We start from the raw sequence: 21,786 nt of genomic DNA, 5'->3' as shown, positions 1-21,786 counted from the left end.
TCAGTGTGCTTGATAATTGATGGGAGGTTTGAACCTGGGTTTCTTGCATCTAATGCCAGTTATCTGGTAAAGAGATGGAGATTAGCAGTAGAAGAGTTCCTTTTGAGTGTTTTCTTCTGTTACAGCAAGATAACCGAGAAATGTTCCACAGTGTGAGACACATGATATATGATCTTATTGAATGGCGATCACAAATTTTGTCTGGAACCCTACCTCAGGATGAGCTCAAGGAACTAAAAAAGAAAGTCACTGCCAAGATTGATTATGGAAACAGGTTTGTGATATCTAGTTTGAAATGTGCAGTTTTTTCTTTTCTTTTTTGTATGTCGTTTTTTGTAGTTTGTGTGTACATCAGGGCTGCATTATTAGTTGGCCATTACATAGTCCTGTTTCGCCCTAAGATACTGAAATACTGAAGGTGAAGGCAGATATAATACAATAATAGGAGTTGATACATTGCCTGCAGTATAATCCTGACTCCTTTTCTGTTTCACTGTTGAAAGGACAGTCTTGCAAGCCAGCAAATCAAATGCTGGTTTAGTCATTGGTCATTATTAATTTATTTATTAAATTTGTATGCCTCCCCAAACTTCCATCTCTGGGTGGCTTACAACAATATAAAAATAAGCCAAAACACAAAAGTAAAAACTTTAAAAACCACAATTAAATTAAAAAGCTTGGGTGAAAAGGTAAGTCCTTAATGACTTCTTAAAAGTTGGCTACTATAGTCACGCCCTTTCTTGAGTTTTTCAGGCAGGTTGCCGTGTGTGTGTGTGTGTGTGTGTGTGTGTATGTGCGTGTGCACACACACTATATTTTTGCTTATTCATTTAAACATACCTTCATTGCCTTATTATTATTATTATTATTATTATTATTATTATTATTATTATTATATTTTATTTTATTTTATTTTATTTTATTTTATTTTTACTTTCCCTGCCCCAAATTTGAAAAAAGCTGCACAACTGTTCTGGGTCTGGGAGTTGAATCTTCATTGGTGCTAGTCAATCAGTGCTGACAAGCTTCTGTTCCAAATATGTAGAGCCAGTATTTTCAGAGTTTAAGTGCAATGATGGCATTTTAAAGTCAGCAAGCTTCCATTCTCCCCACTCCAATACTATATTAGATCTTATACTATATGAGATTGTAAATCTTCCTGTCTGTGCAAGACAAGAGTTTGGAGTGTGTTCTAAGTGATCATCTCAGTTCATGCAGGTCAGCAGTGAAGCCTCAACAGGTTTTGACACTGCTCTACATTAACACTGTGTTGTAGAAAATGTTCCAGAATCCTCTGCAACTTGTTTGGATTCTCTGGCAGATGTGCAGGAGTTCCTTGGCAGACAAGCTGATGATGAAAGCATTTACTCAAGGCCCATTGCTTTGGAAACTATTGTAATATTGTAGTCTGAATACTTGAAAAACCATAGTTATACAGTTATTGAAATCATGGGAAAATATAAACAGATTTTTCATGCCTTTTTGTTTATTAGCTTAAATTTCAAAAAAAGATGTTTTCAGACCTTTAGGCGTCATTGGGGCTTATAGCATTATTGTCTCCTGCTAAATAGTGCTTGCCTTTTATATCCTCCTATCAACAGAAATGGCTTGCGGGGGTGTGGATGGAGAATGATGCCCTTGAACTGTTATGACATAGAACATTTCTAGTCCAAGATATGGGCACTTCTACCCCATACCATTAACCAGATGTTGTTGATATTAGTTGTTGGCTACTTTATTTTGCCATCTGGCTAAGGACCTGGTGTGAAAGGTATTTTGAAAAACCTCCAGATGCTAAATGCACAGACATTATGGAACAACTTGTACTGTGTCTTTATTCATTATTGTTTTGATGAACTAATTAAATGATAACATTGTCTGAAGAACTGGAAAGAGAACTGGGTTTGGATCTCACTTTGAGCAATTTTCAATATAGCTGTATACATAACGTCTTTTTAAAAAAATGAAACGAAAATGACAATTTTGGATCAGAAATTGCTAGGCATAATCATTACTAGTCATGTCTCCAATTACCATGTGGTCTTCACAAAACAGATTGTTTCCCCTCCTTTTGCATTTGAAACTATTTTAAAAATAGCATTTTAGTTTCATTTTGCTGAAACAAAAACAAATACAAAATAGCTGGCATCGGGCTTGAAAGTTTAAAAAGAGCAGTACTGACTGGCTTTTGAAGAGATCCTTAAATGATTAAGGAAACGTCTAACAAATAATGATATTCAATAAAATCTTTCACCTCATTGATTGTATGTAGTGATAATATTATGAAGAGTTTAAGCACATATGATGGAAAATCAAGAGTCTTGTTGAAATAGACCACTATTGTTTTAAGGGTAACAAACCATTGTTTTAGAGGTTTTGTTTGTTGTACAACTCTGCTCAATTTGCATTTTTGTAGGCTGGAGATCGCAGAGGGCTGTAAGTCCTGTGTTTTTTTCAAAAGCAGTAAGATGACTGCATGGCTTAAACCTTTTCCACATTTAACTCCTATTATCCCAAGGTTTCTCCTGCTGTGTACCATAATGCAGTTAGGGGTTTTGCTTCTCTTTGGCTAGGCACGAGGAATACTGTCTTCAGACAGCAACAGCTGATAGGAATTCAGCCTAATTTTGGTTGAGTGGTGTATCCTCTAGTGGTAGTTTATGAAAGGCAGGTTATCTACAACACTTTGGTATTGTAGTTCCTTAATCCTTTCTCTCACCCTGTGCTGTCAGTATTTCAGAGACAGCTGCTTCTTTGCCTGAATGCTGTTTGGTCGTTACCAATAGGTACACTGTCAGGATATGGAGGAAAGGTGATTTGAATTTACACTCTGCTTATAAAAATTGTTGTGTTCTGTTCTTAGATTAAATAGGAACTCTCCAGATTGCTTGCACAGCTTGACTCCAGAATTCAAGAGGATTTTAAGACAGTTAGAGAGGAGTGGATCATACCACCCACCTTATCCTTTCTAGTTCAGGCACATAGGAACACGCTATTGATTGACATGCACCCCCCCCCCCCAAGCTGAGTTATATTAATATATAGGTTTGAAGCAGGGGGGTTTTGCTTGAAGATTTTCTGGGCTGAGTAGATGTTATATTTACCATGATCTGGTATTATGTGTCCCCTGCTTCATACAGAATTCTTGATTTGGACCTAGTCGTAAGGGATGAAGATGGTAATATCTTGGATCCAGAACAAACAAGCACCATCAGTCTTTTCAGAGCTCATGAAATAGCTTCCAAGCAAGTGGAAGAAAGACTCTTGGAAGAAAAAGTAAGAGATAAAATAGTATATATTTTCTCCTACTTTATTGTATTTTATTTTATTCATTCATTCATTCATTCATTCATTCAACTAACATATTTTATACTGCCAAAAACTTACGTCCCTGGGCAGTTTACAACAAAACAAAATAAATGACAATAGAAAAGTTAGAACATTAGTTAAAACAATATAAATAAATAACAGAAAGTAAAAATGTTACAACAATTTAAAAATTTTAAAACAAAATTTTAAAACAATGTTAAAATTATTTTAAAAATATTTAATTAAAAGCCTGGGTGAACAGATGTGTCTATAAAGACCTTTTAAAAATTGTCAGCGATGGGGAGGCTCTTACTTCAGCAGGGAGCACATTCAAAAGCTTTGGGGCAGCAACAGAAAAGTCCTGTCTCCAAGTAGCCACCAGACAAGCCGGTGATAACTGCAGACAGTCCTCTCCTGATGATCTCAGTGGGCAGTTGGGTTCATGACAAAGAAGACACTCTCTTAAATACCCAGGGCCTAAGCCATTTATGGCTTTATAGGTTATAAACAAGGCCTTGTATTTTGCCTGGAAATATATCAGCAGCCCGTGTAGCTCTTTCAGTATGGGAGTAATATGGTCTCTCCAAGATGACCCAGAGATCAACCTGGCTGCCACATTCTGGACCACCTGTAGTTTCCAGACTACATACAAGGGCAGCCCCACATAGAGTGCATTGCAGTAATCCAGTCTGGTAGTTACCAGCATATGTACCACTGTTCTGAGGTTGTTTATCTCAAGAAACGGACGCAACTGGTATATCAGCCGAAGCTGATAGAAGGCACCTCTGGCCACTGCCTCAACCTGGGACACTAGGGAGAGGCTTGGATCCAGAAGCACCCTCAGACTCCGTACTTGTTCCTTCCAGGGAAGTGTGACCCCATCCATAACAGGCAGATCAAACTCATTTCCCGAGTTTCGACCCCACACAATGAGTACCTCCGTCTTATCTGGATTCACCCTCAGTTTGTTATCCCTCATCCAGCCCATTACCACCTTCAGGCAGGCATTTAGGGAGGTTATGCTCTCTCCCAATTATGTTGACATGGAGAAATAGATTTGGGTCTCATCAACATACTGATAGCACCCTGTATCTCCTGATGATCTCTGCCAGCGGTTTCATGTAGATGTTAAACAGCATTGGAGACAATACGGAGCCCGGAGGGATACCATACAAAAGTTCAGATTTTGATGAATAACAGTCTTCAAGGGACACCATCTGGAACCTGCCTGAGAGGTAGGAGCGGAACCACCGCAAGGCAGTGCCTTCCACTCCCAACCCGCTCAGATGCTCCAGAAGGATAATATGGTTGATAGTATCAAAAGCTGCTGAGAGGTCCAAAAGGACCTACAGAGTCACACTTCCACTGTCCATTCCCAATTGGAGATCATCCATCAGGCCGACCAAGGAAATTGCAGAGCCCGCCCAGCCAGTCTGAAAAGGGTCAAGATAATCAGTTTCATCCAAGACTGGAGCTAGGAGGCCACCACCCTCTCAGTTACCTTGTCCAGCGACGGAAGGTTGGAGACAGGCCTATAGTTGCTTAACTCTGAGGGTTCCAAGGCAGGCTTCTTCAAAAGCGGCCTAATAATTGTCTCCTTAAGACAAGGAGGCATCCTGCCTTCCTTCAGAGAAACGTTTATAATCTCTACCAGGCCTTCTACAACAACCAGATAATATAAGCCATACTGGGCAAGGGTCAAGAGAACAGGTGGTAGGCTGCACCATTCCAATCAGCTTGTCCACATCCTCAGGAGTCACAAACTGGAACTGATCCAACCTAACCACACAAGAGGAGTTGCTGGACACCTCCACATCAGACACTGCAGTAATTGTGAAAACAATCAGCCCAAATACGAGAGATTTCCCCCACAAAGAATTCATTAAACACGCCTCAGTGGTTAATCGATGATTACAGATTCTGGTTTAAGGGAGGAGGAGCACTTACTAGCCCTCTCAACTCCTGAACAACTCCGCTTGACGTGAACTTGAGAATGAAATATGGGCAGAAAAGAATCATTTCCTTGCTGCACGTATTGCCTGAACATAGATCTTCAAATGTGCTCTATGTTGCAGTCTTCCTCCACTTGCCCTCTAGTCGTCTACCTTGCTGCTTCATCCCCCATAGTTCTTCTGTATACCAAGGGGACAGTTTTCTAGTGGGTCAGAGAGAGATTATGTCTACTGCACCAGTTTGCTGTTCCAGTTCTCCACCAGGGCATCAATAGGATAGCTGGCAGAGCCAACACTAAATTCCTCCAAGTCTTCTTGGAATTCTGTTAGATCCAATATCCTTCTCGGGTGGACCACCCTGATAGGTCCCTCACCCCTGCGAAGTTGGGAAGTGATTGTGAGTCCAACCTTAAGCAGTTGGTGGTCCATCGATGGCAATGGGGAAATCACAGGAGTCCCTACCCACGGAACACCACCCTGATCAGGAGTGAAAGACCAAAGCAAGCATATAACCAGCAACGCGTGTCAGTCCCGAGAACACTTTAGATGGGCCCATGGTTGTCATGGCCACTATGAACTCCTGAGCTGCCCCAGACAAATTTGTCCCGAAATGAACATTGACGTCTGGGAGACTTCAACACCAAGCCCGAGACCAAGTTCATCAGCTCAGTTTGGGACTTTGTTGAGCAGCGGGGTGATCGGTACACCAACAGAAGTCCCATTCTAGCCCTGGTCCCCAAACTTAAGTACACACATTCGATATGATCTGACACTTCAACAAGGATACTGGTAAGGTAGATGTTAGTCTTATAGAACACAGCCACCCCACTTCTCTGCCCATGGTCCCTCACCCACTCCTCAACAAAGTAACCTGGAGGGCATAAGTTGGGATCAGACCGGGCCACTATCCTCCCCCAACCTGGTCTCTGTGACACACACCAGGTTGGTACATTCATTCTGAAACAGATCATGGATGTTTTCTGACTTGTTCTGGACCGACCTGGAATTACAAAGGAGCAAGGTGAGGTTCCAAGGTTGGTTAGTGTTGGTCCCCAAGGTCAAACAGCTGGCAGGAAACCTGGAAGGGGAAACAGCTGTTAGATTTCCAATTCCCCTTCCCCTGTAATGGCCCGCTGACCTCCCAACATTACTTCTTTTGTTCATCACCACCACCAGAATTGCCGCCCCATAATCAGTGGATACGCCTCCTGTCTCCCTATCTTCAGATAAGCCCAGACACATTATAAAACAGTATTAATTTAAAAAGAAGCCACACTGTTACAGTAAATACCCACCATGTGAATTCTTGGGCCAGGAAACCTGGCCTTTGCCCACGCTGTCCCTCCAAAGGAGTGGTCGTTCCAGTGGCTGGCCCACCACCACAAGCAGCGTCCTTTTATAGGTCCAGAGATGGCCACTCTAGTCAGATGGTAAGCAGGGACTGCACAGAGTAGACATAGCCAGAGGCCGCAGTTCTACAGGTCAAGCAGGAACTGGCAGGTGGTCTCTTCCTCTCCTGCAGGCAGGCATTCAATAGCAGCAGCAACAGACAGCCAACACCAGCCTCTCACCCTGGGGGCTATCTGGGAAGCAGGTGGTCTCTCCCTCTGCTGTAGGGCTTCTGGCAGCAGAGGGAGAGATCTTTATAATATAATTTATATTATGAAATGTATTCATGGCAATAAGAATTGAATGGGCAAGTAAAATAATCACTGGCTCATTTCGTTCAGGCTATAAAGTGTTGTCAAGATTAAATTTTCTAATAGATAGGCAACATCCAGACTAAATCAGCCATGACTAACTCCCATTGAAATTAATGGGACTTAAGTTAGTCATCAAGTTAGTCATGACTAACTAATCTGGATGTTGCTCATTGTTTATTTTTTCTAAAGGTAAAGTGTGTTGTCAAATCAGTTTCGTCTCCTGGCGCCCACAGAGCCCTGTGGTTTTCTTTGGTAGAATACAGGAGGGGTTTACCATTGCCTCCTCCCGCGCAGTATGAGATGATGCCTTTCATCATCTTCCCATATCTCTGCTGCCTGATATAGTACCAGCAGGGATTCGAACTATCAACCTTCTGCTTGTTAGTCAAGCATTTCCCCACTGCTGGTTGAGGTGTTTTACCCCTTTCTAGAGTCTTGAAAGGATATGGGAGAGTTCAGACTCCATGCAAAGTCAGGGTTAAACCTTAGCCTGGCATGATGTCTCAGATGTGTGAACCTCCTCTTACCCTTCCCTTGTGCAGATTAGATAATACTACTACAAACTGATTAGAAAGAAGCCAGGATCAATCATGTCATTGAATGGACCATTATTTATTCTAACCACAGTGCTTGGATTAAATCTAGAGCTGAATCTAAGGTTTGAATTTCAAGCTAGAATATATCAGGTTAGTTTGGATAACACAACCAGACCTATTAAGTTATTTAAAATATTTATACTCCATCCCTCCTGTACACTACTGTTCAGGCAGCTAACAAAGTCAGTAAAAACAATACCCTATAAAAATAAAATAGAAACAAACTAAAAAGAAATCTCAATTAAAACAAAAATTTAAAATTAAAAGTTAAAACATTAAAAGTTAAAATATTAAAAGGTTAAAAGTTTAAACACTCATCTGATATAGTTACAGCTAAATGTCAAAGCATCTCTCTAAAAAGTTGGTTCTTCAGCAATTTCTTAAAAACTTTACGGGAGGTAACATGCCGGACTTCTTCAGGGAGGGAAGTCAAGGGACTACAACTGAAAAGGCCTGTCTTTAGTTCCCACCAATGGGATCTCTGTTAGTGGGCGGGGCCATGAGCAAGGTCTGGGATGCTGACTAGAAGGCTATGGCAGTTTCATATTAGCGAATGAAGTCCAACGGATACACTGGCCCCAACTGTGTAGGGCTTTAAAAGTCAAAACCAGCACCTTGAATCTAGCCTGGAAGCAGGCTGGTAACCACTGGAGCTGCTGCAGCATGGCTATAATACTCGTGAAGAACTTGTGCTCATGAGCATCCTTGCAGCAGCATTATGGACCAGCTGAATCTTCCAAACAGTTTTCAAGGGCATCCTCACGTAGAGCACATTGCAGTAGTCCAATCTGGATGTCACCAAAGCATGAGTGACTGAAGTCAGGTCTAACTTCTCCAAATAGGGTTACAGCTGGCGTGCCAGCCATAGCTGTACTCCTGCACACTGTTGCCACCTGTACCTCTGGGGACAGCATCTGGTACAGAAGCGTCCCCTGAAATTTTGTGTTTCATGGAGAATGTGGACCCCATCCAAGACCAAATTTACCTCATTGCTCAGACAATTTTACCGACCCAGAGCACTTCTGTCTTATCTGGATTAAGTCCTGACTTTTTATAACTACAACTGGAAATAGAATTCTTCCAGTTCATGAAAGGGAGGAGATGGAGTGAGGCTCCTGAGGCTCAAAGACCTTATGCCAAGCTAAGGTTTAATCTTGGCTTTGTGTTATATCTCAACACAAAAAGCCATGAATTGCTTTTATTTAACTCTGTGATGTCTAAAATTCTCAGTCATAGATAATAGCTTATTTTGCTTAGGGATTTATGCAGAAGCTGCACAATTGCACTTGTCTTATCACATTGGCCAGTGCATTTGCCTCAAGCAAATAGAAAAGAGGCAACAGCTTTCTTGACTTTTTCTCCCAGATCTTTAGATGAGGAAGTCACCATTCAGATAGAACTACACTACTCTTTGTAGACAGAAAATGCAGGGTGTGTATCTGCACAGCTCTTTGCAGGGGAGCTGTAGCTCAGTGCCAGAGAATCTGCTTTCCTTGCTGAAGGTTCTAGGTTCAATCCTTGGCATCTCCAGATAGGACTGGGAAAGACCCCTATCCGAAACCTTGGTCTGAGTTGTAAAGAATATCTGTCTGTCTGTTTATCAATCAAAACAAACTTCATTTGTTAGCTGCCCCATAACAAACTGTTCTCTGGGTGGTTCACAACACAACATTAAAAAACATCCAATAAAAAACAAGCAAACAAATCACAACATAAAATACACTACAAAATATCTTAACACTTTTTAAAAAATCAATTTTAAAAAGCCAGAGTGAACAGAAAGGTCTTCACCTGGCATCTAAAAGAACAAAGTGATGGCACCAGGCGAGCCTCACTAGGGAGGCTATTCCATAAATAAAATATATAAAGGTTATAAGGTAACTTCTTATGTTCCATCTTGAAATGCTGTCTTGGCTGTAAATCAACAGGAAGGTCCGCTCTGCAGCCTCCTCTGTAGCACAAGGTCTTTGATCCTGGCTTCTTTTAAATATACCTAACTTCTTTATCTGTGAGATGGCTGCTGTGAGGCAGGAGGGATGAATGGGCTGAGAGTGATTAGACAATGTAAGATCAGATTGGTGAACTATTGTGCATGAACCTAGTCCATAAGTATTTGCAAGTTTTTATGTAAATATTTTAATTGCTGAAGTCAAATAAGATTGTAGTTACTGCAGAATATTCAGTAGCTTCCCCCCACTTTTCTCCTATTTTAGTCTCAGAAACAGAATCTTGACATTAGCAGGCAAGCCAAGTTTGCTGCAACACCTTCATTTGCTTTATTTGTAAACCTAAAAAATGTTGTCTGCAAGATTGGAGAAGATGCTGAAGTCCTTATGTCTTTGTATGATCCATTGGAATCCAAGTTTATCAGGTTGGTGCTTTATGGGATGTTTTGTTTGCTTAATTCAGAGTTTGCCTAATTCCAAAGGATATGGGACTGTCATATGAATACGTGTTTACACTTTTAAAAAAATAGTGGGTGGGGGGCGATCCTTGTTGCTTAGGGTTGTGCAGTTTATTAAAAAGAAAATGTAAATTAATAGTAATAAATAGAGCTAATGGGACCTACTTTCTGTTGCTTTTCACATGGTGACACTTACTAGGCACCTCACTCGCATGCCATGAACTTGGTTTATATCCGATTGTCAGCACGAGTTACAAAGAAATGTTGCCTATAATTTGGCTGCCATCTGGAAAAAATATGGTCGATCAGTCCCCTAGGACTGATCACTCCATCTCCTGTGCAGTGAATTTGGTTTGTTTCAGATGTAAATGCAAAAGTTATTAGAGGGATACATGGATGCGCGTTTGCACACATGCGTGTGCGTGCACACACACTGATCTCATATGCCTTCTGCCCTTTGGAAGGTAGGCTAAAAATGCAATGCCAAAGGGACTGAATATAAACTCAAAATCCTGCTCCCCTCCCTCTCACTAACATATATTTGCTCCATGAAACACAAATCCAAACAAAACAATTTTTGCATTCCTGTCAGTTTGGAATTGCCCCCTCTTCAATCCTTAACATGGTGGTATTGGTGCAGTGTGTGTTTTTGATCAGTGAGGATAATATATTCCTTCCTTCCTTCCTTCCTTCCTTCCTTCCTCCCTCCCTCCCTCCCTCCCTTCAAATGGAAATAATAGCAACCAACACTACAGATGGTTTTGAGGACAGAAAAAACAAAGGCTATTTAATAAGGCACTGATAAAACAAAGGCACTATAGAAGGAACAATTAAAAGTATAAATTATGATTATAGCAAGATCAGGTCTGTTAACCATTTTCATAAGGCAAAGCCCAGTGTAATCACACCCATTATCTCTAGAATGCCTAATATGTAACGGATGGGTCTCCATTCTTTCGGGGTGGGGGGGAATCTTGAAAATATGAATAAGAGGCCCTGCCATCCTGACCTATCCATGCATTAAAGTATACCTGCCAAGATGACAAAAGCTTCCAGATGCAATAATGTTAACTTACCAATAAACTCTTCTAAATGTAACCAGATTGCTTTAACCTTTTACTGTAGCTGTTGAGGAGGAAAATCAACTTTTATAATCACAATACTAGCTGATCAAAAATTAACAGTCACAGAAGTTACAAGGTGAGCCAGAGGATCCAATCTGAGGATAGAAGCTCTAAGTTTAGGGGAAATAAACACCCCCAAACCATCTCTTGATCACCTATCCTTTGTGCTTGGCAAGACTTTGAGAGGAAAAGAAACATAGCTGTTTAGCTCCACATCCTCCAAAGCCAAGTCTCCTGAAGCAAAATAACATCTAATTTGGAAATATCATTAATGAATGTAATATCCAAACTCTTAGCTAGCCAGCCAGCAATGTTCCATGAGAGGAGTGCAATCTGGGAATTATGCTGACAGAAATATTGTCAATCGGAGTTTGGTGGAACATTCTCATGGAGGTGATTAAGTGTCATTCACTCTCCAGTTGCTAGACATTCCTCAGTGACAGGCAACACCTCAGCCAGGTAAGCTTGAACTGTTTGGGGGCCCATCTGCATACATCCGGGGATCCTGTCATCAGGATGGTGGGAAACCTTGCACTTCTGAGATTGGTCAACCTGTGTGGCCTCAGTAGATGGAGATTTATCAATTTCATTCAATAGATTTACATCAGAGTGGATTGAGGGCTTGAGCAGAGCTTGTGCAATATTGTCTTATCTCTCCTTAATTTCCTGGACTATATCGCCCAACCTTTCTGTGTGAATAGGCTTATCTATCACATTGCTCTGAAATTCCTGCGTATACAGTGTTTCCTGTTCAAAGGAGATCTGTGCACTGTTGGGACTTCAGATATCTTCTCTCCATCACATGTTGACCCCAGAAATGTCCTATGCCATTCCCATCTTGGGTCATCATCCTGGGTGATATGAGAGTCACCAGCGGTTCAGCAGTAGTTCGTAAAGATAAGATGCTCTTTAAGGCTATCCAACCTAGAAATTATATCCACCTGTTCTTTCTTAGGGAGTGAGCCAAAAGAGTTAATAACTTTTACTTCCATTGAGTCATCCAAAGTCTCTTTAGAGGTACTCTTGAGCTGTTGATTGCATGAAGCTTGCTTGGAAAGCAAGGGAAATAAAAAGTGATATTGTTCCATCTGGCTGTTGTGATCAATTTGCTTGATTCTTTGCTGATAAAGTCACCTGCCTTTGACTAGAGCTGGATTCCACCTCTACTGGATCTGATCAGATAGAGGAGACTTCGCTCTGTGATGTTACATGGGACACCTTTGAGTTTGTTGAGGATATGGATACAGATCTTTTGGGTATGGGTGCTGCAACATGTTGCTTGGACCTTTGCCCTTCTTGGATGGTTAGGGTAGCCAGTGGGAATGTAAATTCTTGGCTGTGGGAGTTGGTTAACTCCTCGTTACGTAAGGGTTTTGTGCCAGCAGCCCTTAAAGAGGCGGTAGTTCGTCCTCACTTGAAGAAACCCTTCCTGGACCCTGAGGTCTTTGACAACTATAGGCCAATCTCCAACCTCCCTTTTTTAGTGAAGGTGTCGGAGAAGGTTGTATGTGTCCAGCTCGAGAGGTTTTTGGAGGAAACCAATTACCTTAATTCTTATCAGTCAGGTTTCAGGCGTCGGCATAGCACGGAGATAGGACTGGTCGCTCTGGTAGATGAACTTCTTCGGGACCTTGATGAGGGTAGTGTCCCTCTCTTGGTCCTTTTAGATCTCTCAGTGACTTTTGACACTATCGATCATGCCATCCTTCTTGACTGCCTGCGTGGGTTGGGTATTGGGGGCACTGTCCTACAGTGGTTCAGTTCTTACCTTAGCGGGCGTGTCCAGCCGGTATGCATTGAGGACAGATGCTCTGACCCATGGCCACTCTTTTATGGAGTTCCCAGTGTTCAGTTCTTGCCCCTATCCTTTTAAAAATCTATATGAAGCCGCTGGGTGAGGTCGTTTCCCGGTTTGGGGTGAGATTCCATCAATACACTGATGATACTCAGCTGTATATTGCCATCCCAGACCATGCTAGGGATGCTGATTCTGTGCTTGCTCGATGTCTGGAAGCTAAGATCTGGATGATTCAAAATAAGCTCAGACTAAACCCCACTAAGAATGAGCTGCTCATATTCAGCTCTCATACCGGCCAACAGTTGGATCCAACCCTTTTTTTGGATGGGGTGGCGCTGCCCCCATCGGAACTTGTCTGTGACTTGGGGGTTCTTTTGGACTCGCACCTCCTGCTTGAACAACAGGTAGAGGCTGTGGCTAGAAGTGCATTTGCCCAGCTTCATCTGGTTTGCCAATTACGCCCTTATCTTGATTGGCAGGCACTAACAACAGTGACTCATGCCCTTGTCATCTCTCGCTTAGATTACTGCCTTTGAAGATGATCAGGAAGCTTCAGTGGTTCCAGAATACAGCGGCTTGCTCACTTATGGGTGCTAAAAGATATGATAGGGTAACACCTCTCCTGCAGTCGCTGCACTGGTTACCCATTCGCTTCCGAATTCAATTCAAAGTCCTGGTTCTTACCTTCAGAGCCTTGCAGGGCTTGGCGCCTGTTTACCTACAGAACCGCCTCTCCTACCCAGTTACATCTTGTCCTGTTAGATCATTTCAGATGGTCCTTTTGTCGGTCCCTGATTTTCGAGAGGTTCAGAGTCCTAGAACCTGTGAAAGGACTTTTTTGGTTGCTGCCCCACTTCTTTGGAATTCTCTTCCCCTTCAGATTCATCTTGCTCCCTCTTTACTGGTCTTTAAATCCTTACTGAAGACCTTTCTTTTCCGTCGCGCATTTGCCCTGTAGTTTACTTTATTTCCTTTCCATTAACTATTTTAGTTTGCAATTTTTAATGTAATGTTTGATTGTAATTTTTAATGTTACCTTATTTACATGTCATTGTACACCGCCCAGAGTCTTTGGAGTGGGCAGTATATTAAATTCTAACAAACAAACATTTTACTTGCTGGGGCAGTTGGCAATTGCACGATTCTGATTAGCACTAGCTGTTTCAAGGCTGTTCCTTTGAGCAAGCAATGGATGAGGTATTGAGGCACAAAATACTCTCACAGATATAATTTGAAAAGTGGAGAGAGAAGTTTTCATCGTAAATAACATAGACAGGATAGTAGCATGATTAAACGTTAACAAGATTATCTTATACACGAGTGGGCTTGGCAGCCAGCCAACATCAATCAGCCAACATTATATCGGTGACATCTAAGAGATGGCTTATCAAGAGTTTTATGTTTTTTCACAATCTCCAGTGGCCCCTGTTAACTCTAATAGAGGCAACTTGCAGCAAAACCTTGTTTGTTTGCAAAGTCTGAACATAATTTACTTTATCTGCTACCCTTGGAGGTGGGCTTGGTGCCACTCACTCTCTTCACTCTCGTTATATCTTATTCTCTTCCTTGTAATTTAGAAGCAAGCAAATTATCTGAGCCTTCTCATTTATTTAAAAATTTCTGAGTAAAAAATATCAAAAGAGTCTGAGTTTGTTTATCCATTTTTGATAAATATTCTAATATTGCCACGGCAGTGTGGAGGCATTGATCACCCATAAACTCTGATGTGTATTCGTGCAATGTCTAGGGGGTTTTGCTCATTATGTTGGATGGATGGAAAGGTTCTCCAAGCAACACTCATTCTTCTTCCTGACGAGGGGCATAGCTAGCCCGCTGGTGGCCTGTGTGTGGCCGCGGCGGGTGCCCCGATAGCCCCGCCCCCTGTGTCTGACATCAGACGCAGGGAATAGCCACGCCCCCGCATCTGATGTCAGACGCGGGGGGCGTGGTCTGGCTCCCGAATGGAGCCTTGAGGCTCCGTTCAGGAGAAGCAGCTTAACTGCCGAAGGGGCCATGCGGCCCCTTTGGCAGTTAAACAAAGGCTGGTGTTGCGAATGCAGCACCAGTCTTAGCTCCTGAACGGGCCGGGCAGCCCCTTCAGGGGCTAGTTAGGCTGGCGCTGCATTCGCAGCACCAGCCTTTGTTTAGTTCTCGAAGGGGCCGCGTGGCCCCCGCTCGGGAGCTAAACTACCGCCCCCGCATCTGACGTCAGACGCAGGGGGCATGTCAGGGCCGCGAATGGCGGCTCCTGATTGGGCACGGCTCGGGTTCTTTGAACCTGTTCGCCCAATTATAGCTACGCCCCTGTTCCTGACTAAATCATCTCGCTAATCAATCTGCCCAGGCAAGATGGATGGTGTAGTCTCTGCAATGAGAGGCTTCTCTAGATCTAACACAGCAAATCTATTTGGGGTGAACAAAAGGTTCAGATCACTTCATTTCTTTTTTGATCAAGTAATTCATCGATCTGGAGTTGCTTAGGGGTCCTGATCTGACCTTACTTGCCTGGGCAAGACCTGGGACACTTCTTGTTGCCCATCTGTATGGTTTGAGCAAAAATGTAAGTTCCAGGACAAGTTAATTTCTCTTTCTTTTGGGCTGTGATTTTTCTCAATCCCCCAGGCAGACCTACTGGCAAAACACCACCATCTCCAGGAGCCGTCAGCTGATATACAGTGCCCAAAAAGAACAGAAAAAAACCACCCTGAATAGTGGCATTCAAAACCTTAAAAACACAGAAACACTGATAAAAATGTAAATAAAAAACAATTATCAGGAAAGGATAAAAAAAACACAATAAAATAAAAACAAGAAGTCCAGAGCCAAGGAGAATCAAATGAGGAGAAACAAAAGCAGCTGTTAGCTTGCCACCATCTTGAACCTTCTAAATGATGATTATTAAAAACTAGCTTTATCTGTGCAGAACATCTGTGCAGTAGTACTTAGACTATGGCTAGAGCTCCTTCCTCTCAAATGCCAGGTTGGGCCGTAATCGGGTCATTTCAGGGCATTTGGGAGGCAGGCAGCCCGTGAGAGCAGCCCTCACCACTGTCTCTGCCACCATCCCTACTGTACCGTTGCAACTTTTAAAGACCATGCCCACTCCAGTGTGCCACGCATTGCCTTAGCCTTCTCTCTCTCTCTCTCTCTCTCTCTCTCTCTCTCCCTCTCCTTCCCTCCCTCCCCCCCCGAATGTTTTTATTGTGATGCTAAAACTGGGGGGGAAAGATACTTGTCAACCATCTGTGCAGAGAACTGTGAATGGTTCTGTACTGCTACAGGTGTCTAAAATAATTCTGGTGCAGTTGTGCAAATACATAAAATTGTGTTTGAATGATACTGCTTGTGCTAATATATAAAATTGTGCAAGAGTGCTTGTATGATGCTACAGTCCTTATTTCTAGTTGCTTTAGCATCGCGTAAGCATGATCATGCTCTTTTATGTATTAATGTAAGTAGCATCATGTGATCACTTACACAACAGAACCAGCATTGTGTTAGATGCTCATAACAGAGCTGGTGGTACAAAACCACTCATGGTTGCTGTGCGACATGTTGGCCAGTATAAATACACTAGCCAATATTTACGAATATGACAAATATTTATATACTGCTTTTCAACAAAAGTTCCCAAAGCGGTTTACATTGATATAAATAAAATGATTCACTTTCCCCAAAGGGCTCACAATCTAGAAAAGATACATAAGATAGACACCAGCAACAGCCACTGGAAGGAAGCTGTGTTGGGAATAGATAGGACCATACATTTTTTTTAAAACCCCTTGTGCAGGGGGATGGATAGGGCCCAGGGACGTGGGGACAATGGAGCATGGGGAACAAGTGTCTCTCAGCCGCCAGGGTCTGGGGGAACCACCAAGGCACCCCCATGCCCAGAGCACAGCCCTGCTTCTGATCCTCCCACGCCCAGCCAGTGAGTTTGCCGGCTGGGAGCATGAGGCGCGCGTGCCCCTTTCCTTCCTAGCCAGTGTTGTCTGGCTGGCTCAGAGCTTTCCCCGCTGCTCGCTCTTAGTGAGGAAGAGAGAGAGAGGAAAAACTGAGCCAGCCAGCGTTTCAAGGATATGCTGGCTGGGAAGGATCTGTAGTGGCCACTCTCCCTGTGTCTACATCAGATACAGGGGGCGTGGTCAGTGCCTTGATGGAGCTATTTAGCCCCATTGCAATGTTTCCTCTCTCCGTTGCAACGTTTCCCCTCTGCAAGGCAGAGAAAAGACTTCCTGTTCCACAATTAAATGAACGGCTGACTGAGAGGAGGAAACATTGCAATGAGGCTGAATAGCCCCATTCTCGCACAGAAGACACCCCCTGCATCTGACTTGGATGCAGGGGATGTGGCTTGGGCAGGTGCGCTAATGTGCATATAGTAATCGGTGGGACCTTGTCCGCTGGCTCCCTATGCGTGGGGCCCTATTTGGCTTTATATTTATAAATCCATATAACATTTATTTATTTATTATTAAAACTTTTATACCACCCTTCCAAAAGGCTCAGGGCGGTTTACATTAAAACACTATTAAAATCAGTTAAAGCAAAAATTATAAAAGCATAAAACAATGATTAACAATTAAAAACATCATAAAACAACAATTAAATAATCAGAACAATTTAAACACAAGTTTTAAAAAGCTGAGAAAGCCTGGTTGAAGAGATGTTTTCAGAAGTTTTTTAAAAAATTGCCAGAGATGGGGAGGCTCGTATCCCAGCAGGGAGCACATTCCACAATCTCGGGGCAGCAGCCAAGAAGGCCCCTCTCTGTGTAGCCACCAAACAAGTTTGGTGGCTACAAATTCGATATTGAACTTGAGAACTTGTCTGGATGCTCTAAACCCTCTTTGGTGGTACCCAAGGGAAACAAAACATAACAAAACTCATTCTTCTCCCTATTCATCGAGCATATTTCTTCTGCAGCATAAATGGAACTTATAAAAAGATGTTTTTGTATTGCCTGTAGCTGCATGACTTGATATGTATATTACATACAAAATATTGTTGTCTAAGGAGCTGTTTTACAAAATCATGTCTTGAGCAGAATCTAGGCTGCTTTGCTTAAATGTGACACGTGGCTTCTGTCTGCAGCACTGGAACAGTGTGGTGCAATTTGTAAAATGTTTTTATTTGTATAGTGAGAACTATCTGGTGAGGTGGTCAAGCTCTGGGCTTCCAAAAGACATAGATAGATTACACAATCTCCGGGCAGTCTTCACGGTGAGTGTTCTTCTTCTTTTTGCAACATTTAAATGATATTTTTGCACTGATATTTTGCTGCACTGATATTTTTTAAGGTGCACATTGGGTTTCCTGGCTGTAAACTCTGTGTGTGCTGCCAAAGTTATTATCTACTCTTCTCACATCATCCTCAGGTTTATATAGAAGTCTGTTTGGTTTTCCTTCAACCCGTACTTTCTAGGCTCCATCAGGGTTTATTAATGATAAGAGTTAGGCTATTTTCACTGTATTCTTCACTGCTTTTGTGGTGGTATGGTCACTGGCACCCCCCCCCCACTCCTGCTATGGGCCTATGCTTGGTGGCGGCGGCAGGGAAGACAGGAAGGTGATTGGCAAGCACCTTCAGAGCACCTCCCCTGCCGCCGGGGGGGGGGGGGGGCTGTGCCTCTCCCTCACACCTTCTGCCGTGGGCCTGTGCTTGGCTCAGTGGCCCTTCCAGAGGTGTGAGCCCCAGTGGCAGTGGGGGAGGACGTATGTTAAAGGTGCACGCCAGGCACCTTCCTGTCTTTTCTGCTGCCAAACACAGGTCCGTGGCAGAAGGTGCAGGGGGCAAATGTGCTGGCAGCAAGGGGAGGGAGAGGCCTGTCAGAGGCTGCCAGTGAGGTCTGTGCGGGCCGCCCACAGGCCATACAGGGAAGAACAATGTTCTAAGTTTTGATACTGGTTTGCAGTTCTACTTTGAAGGGCTTGAACAAATCAGATTTTCTTGATTTAGATCTATTGGGAAATGTCATGGGGGTACATTCTGGAATGCCCTTATTTGCATTTATTTTATTATTTTATTCCTCTCAGCATTCCTTTGGCACCATTTAAAGTCAATGAATGATATACAGGATCTCTAAGTATGTAAAGATCTTCAGCTGAGATAGCGTGTTATTGTAGGGGTGCAGAAAAAAGTTATTCAGATTATTTACAGATGAATAAAATATTAGTTTATTAATTATAAGTTCTTATGTTAGCTTGGTTCTCTACCTAGAAAGTAGGGTAGCTTAGTTACAGGACTGTTGCTTTGACTTTTACAGAAGCTTTTCATACACTTGAGGCATATACAACAGTCATAAGCATCCTTGTATTTAAACTGTTGAGCTGATCCTCTTTAAACATATGTTACATAGGACATTACTTTGTTCTCCCCTGCCCCCAGCCTTTTTAACTAGGCTGTACATCAGACACTTTTACTCAGTGAATCTTCACTTCCAACTGCTCACTTAAACAACTGAACACTTAACTGCTTTCCAGCTAACCATTTTAAAAGCTGCTCCCTGCTCTCTCTCTACTAGGAGTTTCCTGTCATGGCTGCAGGGCTTTTTTCTGCTGGACTCTTAGTGTCATGGAGTTTAACCATAACCAAGAAGGGCTTTAACCCCTTCTTGCCTACATAACATTCTAAGCCCACGCTCCTGGAGGAGTGGGGTACAGCCGTGATTGTAATAAGAGAGGCCAATGTTCCAACCCTCTAATTAACGACCAGTCAGTTTGAGTCTTATCCACAAATTATATTCTAGACACCTATATGATACACTTATGGATTGGTTGGAACAAATTTAGGGAGGAACAGAAGGGGTTCAGGACTGGTCAGCTGACTCTTGATCAGGACCGATCTGACTCTTTTCAGACACCCAGCTGAAAAGTATTCACTTTTGTATGAGGCCTTTATTAATTTTAAAACAATGTTCTATTCCATTCCTGGGGGAGTTTGTGGAGTAAACTTGCAAAGTCCTCTATTGATCGTCCGTTGCTGCTTCTTATTTAGATGCTGCATAAAAACATCTCACTTAGAGTGGGATGTAGCGCTCAAGGGCACTTTACAGTCTGTACCCACTCAGAAAAGAGTCAAGCAGGGCTGAATTTGGGCCCCACTCCTTTTCAGTTTTTATATTGACTTGTTTATTGAATGTATGGATAGCCTGGATTTCCATCCTCCCAAATTAGCCAGTAAATCTATTTGGATATACTTTATGCCAGCAACGCGGTTTTTTAAAAATCTAGAACATCTGTTGATATGAGAAGAGCTTTACGCAGGCTAGCTCAATATTGTGAATAGGAGCATTTATCCATAAATGTTCAAAAGTCTATGATTATGGTCTTTGCCAAATAATCTAAGAAGCATGTTTGGCAGATTAATGACCTCCTGGTCATCGATCAAGTAAAGACTTATAAATACCTGGGAATGGTCTTCTATGAAGATGGTTCTGGGGCAACTAATGCCCAGAAGAGTGCCATATTAATCCGCTATATTAAAGTTTTTTCCCCACAGAGGTAGACAATGTATATGGCTGTAATAAAGGTTTATGAGGCTAAAGTTGTTTCTGAATTGCTGTATGGTGCTGCTGTGCTATTTGTAATTTTAAACAAATGGAGACAGTCCGATCCAAAACTCTGCTTGCTATATTCTCAGTCCCTAGATGAGTGCCCAGTGCCATTTTACAGCTGGAGACTGGCCTAACAAGTGGAGGCCAAAGTTTGGCTATCTGTATTTAAAAATATTTTCTGACCGAAAGTTCTAGTTCCTCTTGTTCTGGAAGATGGTTTCCAATCTAGTTGAGTTTTCTTTCCAATTTTTAATGCCATTGGGACTTGATAATGCAAAAGGACTTCTAAAACAACCAGTAGTGGACATTGAAAAGTGGAGTGATTTGGGGCTGATCTCTGCAAGAAATTTTCCTAGTAGCTTTCAAAACTATCCTAAACCAGTTCATTATCTAGCAAGACTAACTATATCTTTTTCCCTTGCACGATTTAACACTCTTCCATGTGTGGTGTTGGAGGGTCGGTATAAAAAAATTCCCTTTAACAGCCAGCTGTGTCCCTATGGGCAGGCCATTGAGGCTGTGACTCATGTACTTTTATATTGTTTATTTTATAAAGATATTCGTATTTCTATCATATTAAATATGCCTTATAGAATGGATGATGAATACAACTTCTTTCTTTTAGCTGATCACTATCACACGTACTGTGTGTGGCCAAATTCTAACCTGCATGTAAGGTTAGGTCTGAGATGGTCTGAGTTATACTTAATAGTACAACAGTCATCCTTCACCAACCGCGGTTTTGAGTACTTACAACTGGAAAATTGTGGCAGGTCTCACTTGAATATCTGCAGCTTGGCATGATTTCCCTTCAATTTGGGGGTTTCCCCCATGAATTCTGGGGGTCAGGGGGGTCATTTCCAGGGTCCCCTTCACTCCTCCTACTGACTCCTGGTGATTTGGGCGGGATTTCCCCCCTGTGTTTTTACCGTATTTTTCTGTCTTTTTGAGACCGCGATTCCCCTAACCCCCTGTTAGCCATTGATTTCAATGGCGCATCTACTGCAAATTCACCAGCCGCAAGGGTTTCGTGAAATTGAACCCTTGCACTTGGCGAGGATGACTGTATGGAGATTCTGATATTTTCTATTTGTACTATTTGTACTACTTATACTATGTTCTGTGTTGTCTCTCTATTGTTGGGTCATACATCATCAGAGTCCCTGGTGGTGCAGTGGTAAAACTGCTGCCCTGTAACCAGAAGGTTACAAGTTCGATCCTGACCAGGGGCTCAAGGTTGACTCAGCCTTCCATCCTTCCGAGGTCGGTAAAATGAGTACCCAGAATGTTGGGGGCAATATGCTAAATCATTGTAAACCGCTTAGAGAGCTCCGGCTATAGAGC

General features: G+C 42.5%; 1 protein-coding gene across 6 annotated transcripts in view; it reads left to right on the top strand.

The window, feature by feature from the left end:
* DOCK1 (dedicator of cytokinesis 1) overlaps nucleotides 1-21,786 on the top strand; it is a 645,511-nt gene that overhangs the window by 86,089 nt on the left and 537,636 nt on the right. For all 6 annotated transcript variants that reach the window (XM_053305327.1, XM_053305329.1, XM_053305326.1 and 3 more), the window contains exons 6-9: nucleotides 126-274; nucleotides 3,141-3,276; nucleotides 9,774-9,931; nucleotides 18,028-18,109. In XM_053305327.1, coding sequence (XP_053161302.1) covers nucleotides 126-274; nucleotides 3,141-3,276; nucleotides 9,774-9,931; nucleotides 18,028-18,109 — 525 coding nt within the window. The remainder of the gene's footprint in view (nucleotides 1-125; nucleotides 275-3,140; nucleotides 3,277-9,773; nucleotides 9,932-18,027; nucleotides 18,110-21,786) is intronic.

Source organism: Hemicordylus capensis, chromosome 3, assembly GCF_027244095.1.
Source record: "Hemicordylus capensis ecotype Gifberg chromosome 3, rHemCap1.1.pri, whole genome shotgun sequence".
NCBI lineage: Eukaryota > Metazoa > Chordata > Lepidosauria > Squamata > Cordylidae > Hemicordylus > Hemicordylus capensis.
Note: the sequence above shows the minus strand (reverse complement) of the source record. Positions and strands in the feature narration are given on the sequence as shown.